The sequence below is a fragment of the Saccopteryx leptura genome, chromosome 13 (genome assembly GCF_036850995.1).
Source record: "Saccopteryx leptura isolate mSacLep1 chromosome 13, mSacLep1_pri_phased_curated, whole genome shotgun sequence".
NCBI classification, from domain to species: Eukaryota; Metazoa; Chordata; class Mammalia; order Chiroptera; family Emballonuridae; genus Saccopteryx; species Saccopteryx leptura.
In genome coordinates, this window is record NC_089515.1 from 7388357 (window position 1) to 7401748 (window position 13392).

Below are 13392 nucleotides of genomic sequence, written 5' to 3' on the forward strand. Positions count from 1 at the left end.
AATCGCAAATTGGAAATTAACGACCTGATTCTCAAAGGGGAACGTTTTCAGCGGTGACCTCTAAATCTAGGCTTGGATCATTTGCCTGTCATTGGTCTTGGGAGGTCACCCTGTGTTCAGGTGGGTCACTTAATGGCAGTTCATCACCTGTCCTGTCTCTGTAGAGTTCTCTGAGGACCCCAACGATTGTTGGTGGCTCATAAACTGAGCAAGTAGGGTGGGTGGGTAGGTCAGAGATGCGGCTCTTCCTGCGTCACTCTGGATGCTTTCTTAGCTGGGAGGCCTTGGGAAAATGGTAGCAGACTTGTCACATCACAGGGCTGGTTTCAATTTCATAAGACTCTAAAGTTATGGTGAGTGTGAGCCTGACATGTGACCCGAAGAGATGAAAGACTGAGAACACGGCTGGAGCTCAGCTCATCACGACTGTCGCCTCTGAGCAGGAATATATGAGTGTGATGCTCAGATCAGAGTGATGGATGAGCCAAGGTTCTGAGGTCATAAGAAGACACTTGGGGCTCCGCATTAACACCTCTGTGTCCTTCTGATACCTGGTGGTCACAGTCATCGGACACTCATGTGTTAGAATGACTTGGAATCCGACCCTTAGAGCTGTTCACCTCTGGTCCCTCATTCACGAGCAAATGTCTTGGTTATAGTAGCAGCATCTGTTAGATCCACTTCTTAGCACTGCTGGCATGAACCCTGGTTAATCATTCCCTGAAAGCAGTGGTTTTCAACCATTTTCGTCTCGTGGCACTCATAAACTAATTACTAAAATATTTGCGGCACACCAAAAAAAAAAAAAAATATATATATATATATTTTTTGCCTGACCAAAAATACCCAAAAACCCCCAAACCAATGGTATAATGTTAATTCATTTATACCAGACACCTATTGTTGTGTTGGCTGTTGTCATTTTTTTTTTTTTAATTTGACACTAAGGGAAAAGAGGTTAGTGTCCCTGACTAAATAGGCAGGTATTGCATGTTTTAAAAATTCTTGTTGCACACCGGTTGAAAGTCACTACCTTAAAGCAATTCTGCAGAGCACCTGGATGCTGATATCAGGGTCCACTTTCAATATTCTGATCTTTTTTGCTGGCAATGAGGTATCAAGCCTTGAGGATGGTCGGTGCTCGTGGCTTCAGATGTACCCCGCAGGAAGACGGGAAGTCGGTTATAGAACATTGAGTCAAGTTTTATCCTGGTGTCGAGTTCAGGTGCATGGGGACATCTTACACATTGATTTGGCTCTGAGGGACCTGATGGCCCACCTTAACCAAAGGTGGAGACCATGTTTATCCTGGCCGGTGGTACATGGTCAGCATCATTTTCTCAGGGCATCACGCATGCCCACCCTACTCCTGCCTCTCTCTGGAGTCATTTGGACCTAGAGTCTTCTGACCTCAAAGCCTGTCTGTTCCTTCAGACCGTCCCGAGTCTCTGGGTGGTCACCCTCCACCCTGTTTCTGGCTGCAGAAAGCCTTGCTGTAACTCAGTAAGTCCCAGCTGGGGGGCTATCTATGTGCGGGCTCTGCGGAGGCAACATTAATCACAGTGGGTATAGCTTCCAGACCAAGGAATGTCCTACTTGTTCTGATAAAGAGATTTTGTTCTGCCTCTGGCTTCGGGAAACAGTCTGGGAGACGGCGTTTGCATGCCAAAATGCTGGAATTTGGGATATTTGGATTTTTTTTATGGGAATAACAGGACCAGCTATTTTAAATCACGACTCCCTTGGAAAATTCTAAATGAGCGTTACCGTAACGATGATAATCATTCGGGAGAAGCTTGCATGGCAGACACAGGAGCAGGCAGAAGCACTAAGACTAGAAATACGAGGAAACGAGGAAGGAGAAGGCCAAGTAACCAAGAGCCGGCTAGTGAGTCACAGATGAAGGACTCAGCACCCCTGGGTCCGAAGTGGATTCTGTTCCGCTTTGCTGTGTGTATTTTTCTTAACTATTTCGTCAGTTTTTTATTAAATTGATATTTCATTTCATCTTCAATATACTCAGAAAGTCTGTTTCAGAGATAAGAACATTGACGGCAGAGGCTAACTGATCTGGCCTAACCCCATAGCTAGTTGGTGCAGAATTCAGATGCACATTCAAGGTTCTGGCTGTGCCCCTCCCTCTGCAGCTCAGTACTTGACAGGTCAGCGTGTCTGCCGGCTTGTGGTCTTGCCAGATGTCCCATCTCGTGACTCATATCCTTGACCTCTGGCCTGACCTGCCCCTAGGACTTTCGGGATCCACCGTCTGACGGGTCCCAGAGAAGTCTGAAAGGTGTAGCAGTTACACCAACGGGGCCTTGTGTTCATTCAGTTGGTACGATCGAACTTCTCAAAGGATGCTGCGTGAGGCGGGCCCTCTGGGCTGTCTGCGTAGCCACGTGCCGGCCAGGCAGGCTGTGTCCTGGACATGCGCAGTGGGGAGTCCGTGTGCGGGCCGTCCTGTGCCGGGCTTTCCATGGACACAACAAGCAGCAGAGCGAAGAAGCCAGTGTGGGGAGAGGGTGAAGTGGGCAGGCCTCCTAGGAAACAACCTCAGTGTGTCCGATAGCAGCTGCTGCTGGCTCCTGCCGTGGTGGGACTGGTGGGGGTGGCCACAGTGGTTGGGTGTATGTTTGAAAGTAGGATTTTCTGATGAGGTGGGTGGAGGCGGTTTGGATGAGGAGGGCAAGAGATAAAAAGAGGAGTCAAGGATGCCTCCAGTGTTGTATGTCCTACAACTCCAAAAATGTAACTGGGAAATGGAATTATTAAAAAAAAAAAAAATCTTGCCAGTGAATGCACAATCACAGCCTGTAATTCACACTCAGAAGGAGAGGACCACATGCATTAGTTTTCTGGGGCTTCCCTAACAAAGTACCACAAATGGGGCAGCGTGTTTCTTCGGGAATTTTAATCTTCACTTCTAAATAGTATGTACGTATTGATATGTGCCGATTTATACATTTTTTGACTTTATCTTTCTCATTCTTATTATAGAAGATGAGAATTGCAGGCCATTTTGTACTACCTGTTCACTCCTCTTTAATGCTTCCGATAAAATTGTCTCACTAAGTGTTCAGGTAAATTTATGTTCAAGATTATTATGGCTGTGTAAATATTGCTTACTATTGAGCTAAGAAACATGGTAGTTTTGAGCCAAGAAATACTCATTTTATATCATTTTTGACAACTTTCTGTTTTCCTGGATCTGCTTATATTTTTAAAAAACATATCCCCATAACCTGAGATAGGTCCAGGTCTGTAAAATACCCTTTACTAAAAGTGTCTGTACAGTCAAACTTCTTCAATGATTTTTAGCCTCATTTCTGTTTTCTATGTTTCTGTCAATATCCCTCAGGAGCCCTTTGGCCCGCTGTATTCTGAATGGGTTGCTTTCTGAGTCTCCTGCACAGAGACTGTCCTGGGCCTTCCTTCACCATCATTTTGAGAATTCCAGAATTCTCTCCTAGGTTGGAACCCTGGATTTCTGGATCTGGTATCTACCTACTTCTTTTTGGTGTTCTGCCTCATTCTTTGTGGAACACATCCTGTAGTAGCTTCATGGAAACGGTGTATGAGGGATACATTTTTTGAGGCTCTTTGAATATGTAAATGTTTTTATTTTACATTCACAGTTGCTTGATAGTTCAGCTGAGTGTAAAATTCTAGGATGAAAAATCTTTACCTTCAGAATTAAGTCCTTATCTCTCCATTCTTGTAGCTTCAGCTATTGCTTTTAAGAATTCTGATACCATTCTATTCCTTTACTTCACTTTATACATATGTATGTATATATACACACACATACACACACACATACATATATACCTAAGAATCTCGCTTTAGGGCTTTTTCAGGTTCTGTATGGCATGCTTTTCGCTGGAGTGCCTCTTGTAAGGTAGCTGTTCCTTCTCTTGCTGAGTCATTCAGGATTCCTCCATCTGCTTTCTGTCCTCATATATTTTAACTTGGGGATTATAAGTGTCTTCTGGTTTTGTCAGAAATCCAGATTGTTATTTCTTTATCTTGTTTTCTTTATTTGGGAGAAATTTTTGAGATAAGAACTCAGAAAAACCAATATCATCTTGAAACAAACAAACAAAAATCCTATTTGATTGATTTTAAATGGATAGTATCAGGTTTTCTCTTTGTTATGGATTTAATAATTCCCACATTTATCTTATTCAAAATTTAGTCTGCTAGAGGCATTTTCATTCTTCTTTTTTTTTAAAGGTAAAGTAATGATGCCTATAACCTAATTGCCTTGAGAAAATTACTTTAATTCTTGATTTATTTCATATTGTGATGCAAATAAATCTTTCTGGCTGGTGGAGTTTTCAGGACTAGCTTATACTTTCGGGAATTAAGTCTTTTAACAACTTCTGATCAAAATACCTCCAAGATGTACGAAGTATTTCTCTGCGTTACTGAACAGAAAGGGCGGAGGGCACTTCTCAGAGAGCACTGCACAGACATCATTCACTGCAGGGTGGTGTAACATTCAGTGACATCTCTGGGCTGACGCCTCCTCTCTCACCGAGTCCTCCCGGCTGCTTGCTTTATAAATGCAGAGGTGATTTTGCAGCAGAGGCGGCTGTCATTTCCCCGTGAGTCAGTTTCAGGAAGGGCTTCTCAAGCCCTGACAACTTACTACATTTAATTGACACTCCCGTGGGTTCAGGAAGAGCTGAGATTGGCAGCAGGAGCAGAAGATCCAGGTTGGCAAAAGCCAGAACCTCCCCTGTAATTCCAGATCACAGTCAGTAGACTGGCTGAATGTCAGGAACGTAGCCACAGGTCAATAGGGGTCAACCTCCTGGGTGTGTGGCCATTCTGCGCCGGTCAGCTGAGCCCATGACCAGGCATTCTCAGCCTCAGCGTGGCTGAAACTTTGGATTGGGCAATTCTTTTTATAGCATGTTTAGCAGCCTCCCTGGCCTCGAACCATTAGTCGCCAATGGCACACTAATGGCCTCTCCCAGTCGTGACAGCCAATGATGACTCTAGACTTTGCCAAATATCCCCTGGGCGGCACCATGGACTCCTGTTGAAAACTTTATGTGATAGGTCTTTACTTTTTTCAGAGTCTGTGACTCTTCTGGATATTTGACGTTACAGAAAATTAGGTGGCAACAAACTGGAAGAGTATTGTACTTCCCTAGAATTTTATAAAATGTGGAATAATTAGTAAAAACACCCATATTTTCATTATTTGCCAAATAGTCATAGTTTTAACGGATAGGGAAACAGAGGCACAGAGCATTTAGGCAGATCACCTGAGTTTATACAGAGCATAAGTGGCAGAGCGGGGCTCACATCCAAGCAGGGGGACTTCAGAGCCCAAGACCATAGTCAGCACACTGGGCAGCGGTTGATTCTAAGATGCCAAGGCCAAGGGTCACTTTAACAAAATGCACCGAAGCCCAGTTAAGATCTGGTAGCACCCACTTGCAAAAAAAAAAATGAGCCTTTCTTTGATGGTCCCAGAAGGCTGAACCTTGCAGCACCTCTGGGTCCTTGTTACAGACACCCTGTGTGCCATCAGACCCTGAGGTGCTGGCTCACTGGGTTTCTGGAGAATGCTGATGGATAGTTTTTATTATTCACCTTCATTTGAGATGGCAGTGTGTTTAGAAGACCTTGGAACTTCAGCATTCTGACAGGTGCCCTCAAAGCCCTTCTGAGATCGTTTCAGGAAAGTCCCGGAAATGCACACGCTGTGGTTTGGTCCTGATACAAGGCGTGTATCAGCACAGTTACGGAGGGTGTTCTGCTAACGGAACCCTTGGTCAAGTTGTTCCCTTACAGTAGCCGGGCTGTCACATGACCACCGCCCATTAAAAGTAAGGCCTCTCAGAATTTGAGCTGAATGGTGCTGAGAGGTGGGGAAGATGGGCTGGCTTATCATCCCCCCCCCGAAGTGAGGAGGGGGGCGGGGGGCTGAAGACAGACTCCTGCATGCACCTGACAGGGATCCACCCGGCATGCCCACCAGGAGGCGATGCTCTGCCCATCTGGGCGTTGCTCTGTTGCAACCAGAGCCATTCTAGTGCCTGAGGCAGAGGCCATGGAGCCATCCTCGGCACCCGGGCCAACTTTGCTCCAATGGAGCCTTGGCTACAGGAGGGGAAGAGAGAGAGAGAGAGGAAGGAGAGGGGGAAGGGTGGAGAAGCAGATGGGCGCTTCTCCTGTGTGCCCTGGCCGGTAATCGAACCCGGGACTTCCACATGCCGGGCCGATGCTCTACTGCTGAGCCAACCGGCCAGGGCCTGGCCTATCATTTTTATCTTTCAAATGTCACTCAGACTCTTTTCCCTCCGATTACATACTTGTAAAGTAGCCTTGGGCAGTGGGATTAGTGCAGAAACCGTCTTCGTACACCAGGACGTTTCACTGAGTGCAAATGTCCTCTTTTTCCTTTCTTTCCTTTTTTTAAGGTCCAGGAATTCTCTCTTCAAATGGTGATAACATAGGGAAAATTCCAGAGCAGAAACGTCACCTACCTTGTAAATCTAGATCAAAGGAATCTCTGATAGCAAATAGTAGTTGACAGTCAACACATCAAGTGACTGAAGGACTAATAAATAAATACTCACGAGGTAAACTTAGCCTTCAGCACCTACCTCAACTATTACCTCTGCTCTGGGGCTTTCTGTGCTGGTCTCCCCCAGACTAAGTTAGCAGTGCTATCCTTGAATGCTCTCCCAACAGTTTGCTCCTATTCTTGAATTAACACATGCCGCGTTGTGTCCTAACTCATGACTTTCCTCCTGCCTGGATGGTGAGCTTCCGGGAGCGGGCGAGTCACCCTGTGTCCCTAGCACTTTGCATGTGTAGGCCGGTACGTGGGAGGTGGTCTGTCTGTTGGATGAGTAAGAGGAAAACTCATTAAATTCCATCTCTCCTCCTGGGCAAGAAGGGGACATGTCATACTGAAATATTTCTAACTTTTGATAATAAGCAGCTCTCTTGACTGATTTAGAACAGGGAGTTCAGGGCACAGTGGGTTGGTTGGTTGGTTGGTTGGTTGGTTTTGAAGCCCCTTTCTCATTTTCTTCTCCCAGGCAGGTCTTTCTGAAGAACACCTCTGTTTCCTTCCAGGCAGGTATCAACGAAAACGACTTCTACGACGGGGCATGGTGCGCGGGGAGGAACGACGTCCACCAGTGGATCGAAGTGGATGCCAGACGTCTGACCCGGTTCACGGGCGTCATCACGCAAGGAAGGAACTCGCTCTGGCTGTGAGTGCGGCTGGACCTGGGCTGGCGTAGGCTCCGTGCCTTGGCGCTGATGTTCTAGGGTCTGCGCAGAGACAGGGCAATGACAGAGAGGTATCTGCTGGTAGGCAGTAGGCGGGAAGAAAGTTGGAATGTGGACAGGAGGCTGGGTTGGCTGTAGACTCACATCCCATTGGGAAGGTGCATCTCTTAGAATGACCCTCCACTCCCCACCCTTACAGGAATAGGGAGAAGGACCCACTGGCAGATGAGGCTGAGTAGACAAAGGTACAGTCAAATCAAGGCAGTGTAGGCAGGTGGCTGCCATCTTGGATCCATGGTGCGTTCTTGGCACCCTGACTGGTGGCCTGAGCCAGCCTGAGGTAGGAACTCTGGACAAGCAGGGAGCAGTCGGTACAGGTCCAAGCCACTGCCCAGGGGAGAAGGTGTGCCTCTTCCAGACTTTTGGAAGAAGGACTGGAGACCTAGGCAGGTTCCCAAATAAAGGATTACTAGAGAATGTATAGAAGTGAGGAATGGACCAGCACAAGGCCTGAGAACAAGGTGGAAGCCCCATTTTCAGAATCCAGCTTGCGGTCAGGACCGGGTCAGTGACAGATGACATGATAGCAATCCCAAGAGAGGCGGACAGCAGCCCCTGAGACATTTCCACAGCACGGTACAGACGCACGTGGCATAGCCTTCAGCTATAGAAAGCAGAGGAGTTCTGACACCTGCTACAACACGAAGGACCTTGAGGACACTGTGCTGAGTGCAACCCACCAGCCACAAAAGGACACATACTGCATGAGTCCTTACACGGGGTCCCTAGAGGAGTCAGATGCACAGAGCGGACCCTACAGTGATGGCTGCCAGGTGCTGGGGGTGGGGCGGGGAGTTGGTGTTTAACAGGGCTGGGGTTTCACTTTGAGGTGATGAACGTTCTGGAGTCTGGTGGAGCGGATGATTGCACAACAGTTCATACTACTGACTTGTGCACTTAAAAATGGTTAAAATCAGCCTGACCAGGCGGTGACGCAGTGGATAGAGCGTCGGACTGGGATGCGGAAGACCCAGGTTTGAGACCCCAAGGTTGCCAGCTTGAGCGAGGGCTTATCTGGTTTGAGCAAAAGCTCACCAGCTTGAGCCCAAGGTCGCTGGCTCGAGCAAGGGGTTACTCAGTCTGCTGAAGACCCACGGTCAAGGCATGTATGAGAAGGCAATCAATGAACAATTAAGGTGTTGCAATGCGCAACGAAAAACTAATGATGCTTCTCATCTCTCTGTCCCTGTCTACCCCTCTCTCTGTCTCTGTAAAAAAAAAAAAGTTAAAATCATAAATTTTATGCTATGTATATTTTACTATAATAAGTGAAAAAATATAAGTGTGAATAACTCTTCCTACCCCCACCCCAAAAATAACCTCTCCACCTCAGCCCAGGGCTGGAGAGGGATTCCAATCTACAATGATACGACGTGTACAATTATGTCCTCTTTAACTTAACACGTGCCCACAACAGTTTCACGTCGTTTTTAATCACCTGTCATTTTCGCAGCCAGACCTCTGTCCCCATCTCAGTTTTCTGCTGTCACAGGTCATTTTGCAAGAAAACATTTCCATACTCTCTTCATCCTTTGAATTATGTCTTCCCCATAAGTCTCCAGAGCTGGGAGCATTTGTGCGCTTTGACCACACTTGCTTACATGTTAGTGCTCTTTTGTGCGTCACATTTTACCCACTTTGCTTTTCTTGGGGTAGTGCTTACGCATGTGTTTGTATACCCCGGTTTTCTTTTCCCCTGTGGTGTGCACTTCTCTCTAATGAGTGGCTCATTACCATGACAATTCTTCTCCCTGTTTAGATTCAGAAAGGCAAGAGTTTTTTTTGGGGGGGGAGGAGAAGCCAAATTGCTCAAGGAGAATGGAAACTTGGAAAGAAAGACTGATTTGAGATTATCCACGGGAGAGAGAGTGGGGATTTTGCCTTAATGCGGGGATATTAACCTGTCTGACCAGGATCGCTGGCGACCCGGCGGTCGGGTTATTATTGGATTAGAAAGAGAGCAGTGTAGGAATGATGTTCACTTTCCGTTTCAGCCAGAAACTCAAGAGGGTTTGGGTTTGCAAGAAATTGCAGTAGAACAATATCTTTCTTTGACTCAGCCGAGCCCGGGAACATCTAAGAGGGAAGACAAGGGATAGAATTGCTTTTAAGAGGCAGTTTATTTTTTTCTTTTAATGTCTAAATGTATTTCGAGTCAAATTATTCTTCAAGGACAATGAAAAGAAAGCTGGTAAGTTTCAGTTTGTCTTAGCTCCTGGAATAGGACTGTCTGTGCTAAGGACTGAATAGAAAAATGGGGCCAGCATACATTTTGGTATCTGAGTCGTTCTCCCCAGAGGCATGTACGATGCCGGAGCCATTGAGATCGGTTCCAGTATGACCAGCAAACGGGTCAACAAGAGAGATCAAATCCTACTAGTGAAGGAGACAGTAGTTCCTCCTCCTTCCCTCTCCTGGTGACATCTGTGCTCACACTGTTCCTGGTCCAGGCGTTTACGGTGCCATTTTTAATATTCCTATTTATTGGTTTCTGTATTTCTCCTCTAGTCTGAGTACCTTGAGGGTGGAGGCAGTGAGTTGATCACGTGTCCCTGAATCTTTGCCACGTTACCAGGCATCTATTAGATGCCCGATCAATGATTCTTTAATGAATGACTATTGTTAGGAAGTAGCAAATTGACAAAGGTTTGTTTTTTTTTTTTCACACCAAGTGGTAATGAGTTAATGAATCTATGAGTGTGTAAATGACCAAGAACACTCTTAAAATGTCAGCAGGGTGAGAGGAGGGCCTGGAAAGAGAAGACAAAGCAGTGACAGAGATTTCTAGAGATGGGTGACCCGTACATGGTCACTTTAGAATCGCATCATGGCTCTCAGCTCTTGTCGGGTATGAGATTTCCTCCTCTCTGAACCTCGGTTTGCTCTTCCCTGAAATAAGAGAACTATTCCCTATCTTGTGAAGAGGTGGCAACAGTTAAGTGAACCCGAGCTAACGTTTCAGAATTACCCAGCCCATAATAAGTGCTCAGTAAATGGTAGTTCTTCACTCTGCACCTCTTCGGGTTTATTTAGAGCAGTGGGTTTGCAAGGTCCATCGTTAGCCACAGAGCCTCCCTTTAGATGAGCTCTGTTTTGGAAACACTTAGCGAATACAGACAAGCGAGGCTGCTCCCTGTGAATCTGGGGGTGGCAGGCATTGCCTGCCCACCCCTCCCTCTCCCCCTCCCCCTCCTCTTTCTCCTCCTCCTCCTCACAGAGCCTCCCTGGAGGATGCATTCATCCAAGTATCACGGCCTTAACAAGCATGCTGAAAACCTCAAGGGCACCTCTTTGCAGTTACAACCCTGCCAACTCCTTCAAACACGGATGGCTGCTTCCCGAATCCTGCAGGGTGGTGGGTAGATACGGAATTCCAACCAAGACAAGCAAGGGCAGAGCTGGAGTTAGCATCTGGTGGTTCCAGTTCACGGTGCAGAGCACGCCCCGGTCTCCGAGGGTAGCAGTTTGGTTGGCAGTGTTTCGGAAATGGAAGTAAAGGAGGTTGTCGGCCCCTTGGGGGTTGGCCAAATGGATGCTGCTATTTATAAACGGCTTCTGTCTGGTTGGTGGAACACAGAAGCACTTTGGAGTTGCAGTGCAGACACGCCTCGGTGTACTGCACTCTGCTTTAGCGCATCCTGTAGATGCTGTGTTCTCTACAAATGGAAGACAAGACTCTCCACCATGGAAAAGACGGACTCGCTTTACTGAGACACCCGCTTTCCTGAGGCGGGCTGGAACCCAACCCGTAGTCTGTATTTAAGAATACTGCTAACACTTTTCACTTAGAGTTGTTATGTTTCAGTGACTGTCCATCATCTTATTTGTTCCCGGTGTGCTCTTTACATATGCATGGATTCGGTCAGCTGCTGTTGTACACTCTGGATAAGCTCTAGGCACACAAAGGTGAGCCAGAAGCCACGGCCTGTCGGGGCTTTCAGGCTAGGGGAAGAATCCAGCGTGTTAATGGGTCCACGAGAATCAGTGAAGTTTATGCTGACATGGGATGGGCCAGGGAGGCTGCCCCCAGGCCCGCCTACAATCAGAAAGCTGATCATGAGGCTTCGCGTGGTCCGGGACTAGTTCCTAACCAAGTGGATGAAAACATTCTATGATTCTAGTTTTAGTACTTCTAAATAATTCATGCTGTTTCAAAGTAACAAAGTGTAATTGTTTTCACGCTGTTTTGAATAATTTATATGTTTCCCTGGCATAAATTATCCTTCCCTACGGGTTGCAATGTAGTGAGACGTTAATATACCATTAAAAGCCCATCTTTCATTTCCCTGATTTCCAGAAGTATGACTGCTCTAGGAGTTGTTACAATTATAACCAGTGTGATGATGGAAAAGTTAATTATTCCAGAAGCTGGAGGTGAATAGATGCTTCTGCTGACTTTGGGCAAAATACAGGCAATTTCAAGTAACCCTGTTTTCCGTTTTAATTGTTTAATCAACAAAATGATTGTCATTATCTCTTAAGAGTGGAAATGTGTTCTCAAAGCGAGGTGGCGGTTTGACTGATCAGCTTGCAAGGTGATGCCCTGTGTGCCATCAGACTTGTTGGCTGAATGCTAACTGGCCAGCGGCGAAGGGGGGCGTGCCTGCAGCCATGATTGGCAGCTGCCCCAGCCCCCGCCTGAGGAGAGTGGCTTTCCTTTGTCCCTGGGAATCTTAGCGGAGGTTCCAAATGTGGGCTTCCCCTTCGAGAGCTTTGATGGTGAGGGCAAGGAGCGAACGAGGTGCGGACCCAGAGGGAGGACGAGGCCAAAGCAAAGCCTGTTCCCCGTTTCCTTCTGGAGGACGGCCGTGTTCCCAGGAGAGGGATGGTGCCCGTGGGGCAGGTCCCTGAGCGGTGCAGGTGGCAGTGGGACGTGGGGCTGACACAGGTGAGGGGCTCACTGTGGAAGGAGGAGTGCGTCTTGGTCCCCTGAGATACTAAAGGTGGGGGACTAATTCTGGGGGCAGAGAGGCATCCAGAGCCTTCACACCAGGGGGCTTATATTCTTGGGGGAGAGGGTAGGAGGTGAGTGCCGTGCAGGCAGTGAGCATGGCCGGTTTAGGGGTTGGGAACAGAGAAAAGGGCCAGGGCTCAGCGGGAGTCTGAAGCACCTGGAACTCTTATGGCCCCATTTGGCCCTGGTGGCACTTGGTCCACTAGGGGGCGGTAGAGTTGCTGGCAGTGTAACGGCAGGAAGTCCAGGGACAGGGGCAGGGTGGAATCCCGGGCTGGTCCCAGAGGGCTATTCCCCAGGAGCGAAGGTTGGGGTCAGGGATCTCCTGGGAAGATGAGGCTTCCGAAGTAAGAGTGAGTGGTGGGGAGGACAGTGGCCGTCTGAGGACTCCACGGGGCAGTAGAGGTGACACCTGGGATCAGGAGGCAGCAAACGGGGAGTCAGGGAGCAGCAGATGTCTGGGGACCATGCAGGGTTGTCTGTTCAGTGCTGTCCCGGCTGGAAGAGCCTCCAGGCCACGCTGGACCCTCGCTCGGGGGTGCGGAGGAGGCAGCCGCAGGGATGGCCGAGTCTGAGTGAGAAGGGAGAAGGGAATAGGCAGAGGCAGCCGGAGGATATTGGCCCAGAGACCGAGGGCAGAGGTTGAACCTTCCGGATGCCTTCTGGGCCCGGGTTCCGCCTGATGGCTGGACCTCTGTCCACAGTGAGAAGCGTTCGCCCTGTTCCTCCCTTTCTCTTCAGCTTCATCTGGGTTTTGCTCCCCGAGGATGGATCCTGGTGGGTCTGAGCCCCCACACAGCAGGGCCTGGTGAGGGCGGAGGAAGGGGCCCCAGGCTGGGGCTGGAAGCCCGGGAGGGTGCCGGCAGCCCCTGGAAGCAGGGCTCAGAGGAGGCAGCTGGCGCCCCATTGATTATCTCCTTGGGACAGACGGTGTGTGTGTGTCATGCCACGTCACCTCTATTATTGACAAAAATGAAATGTTGGCCCCTGAGTGGGCTGGAGAGACAGAAGTTTCCAAACTCCTTTCTGACCACTTGGAAAACTGTTAGTTTTGAACTGTGAGTTTGGCATGAAATGGAGAGGTTTTAATAAAAACATCTCCAGATTCAAGCAGGCCG

At 48.1% G+C, this 13392-nt stretch overlaps 1 protein-coding gene across 2 annotated transcripts in view; it reads left to right on the forward strand.

Moving 5' to 3' along the window:
* Positions 1–13392, forward strand: part of CPXM2 (carboxypeptidase X, M14 family member 2) — a 93745-nt gene that overhangs the window by 27371 nt on the left and 52982 nt on the right. For both annotated transcript variants that reach the window (XM_066355361.1, XM_066355360.1), the window contains exon 4: positions 7102–7241. In XM_066355361.1, coding sequence (XP_066211458.1) covers positions 7102–7241 — 140 coding nt within the window. The remainder of the gene's footprint in view (positions 1–7101; positions 7242–13392) is intronic.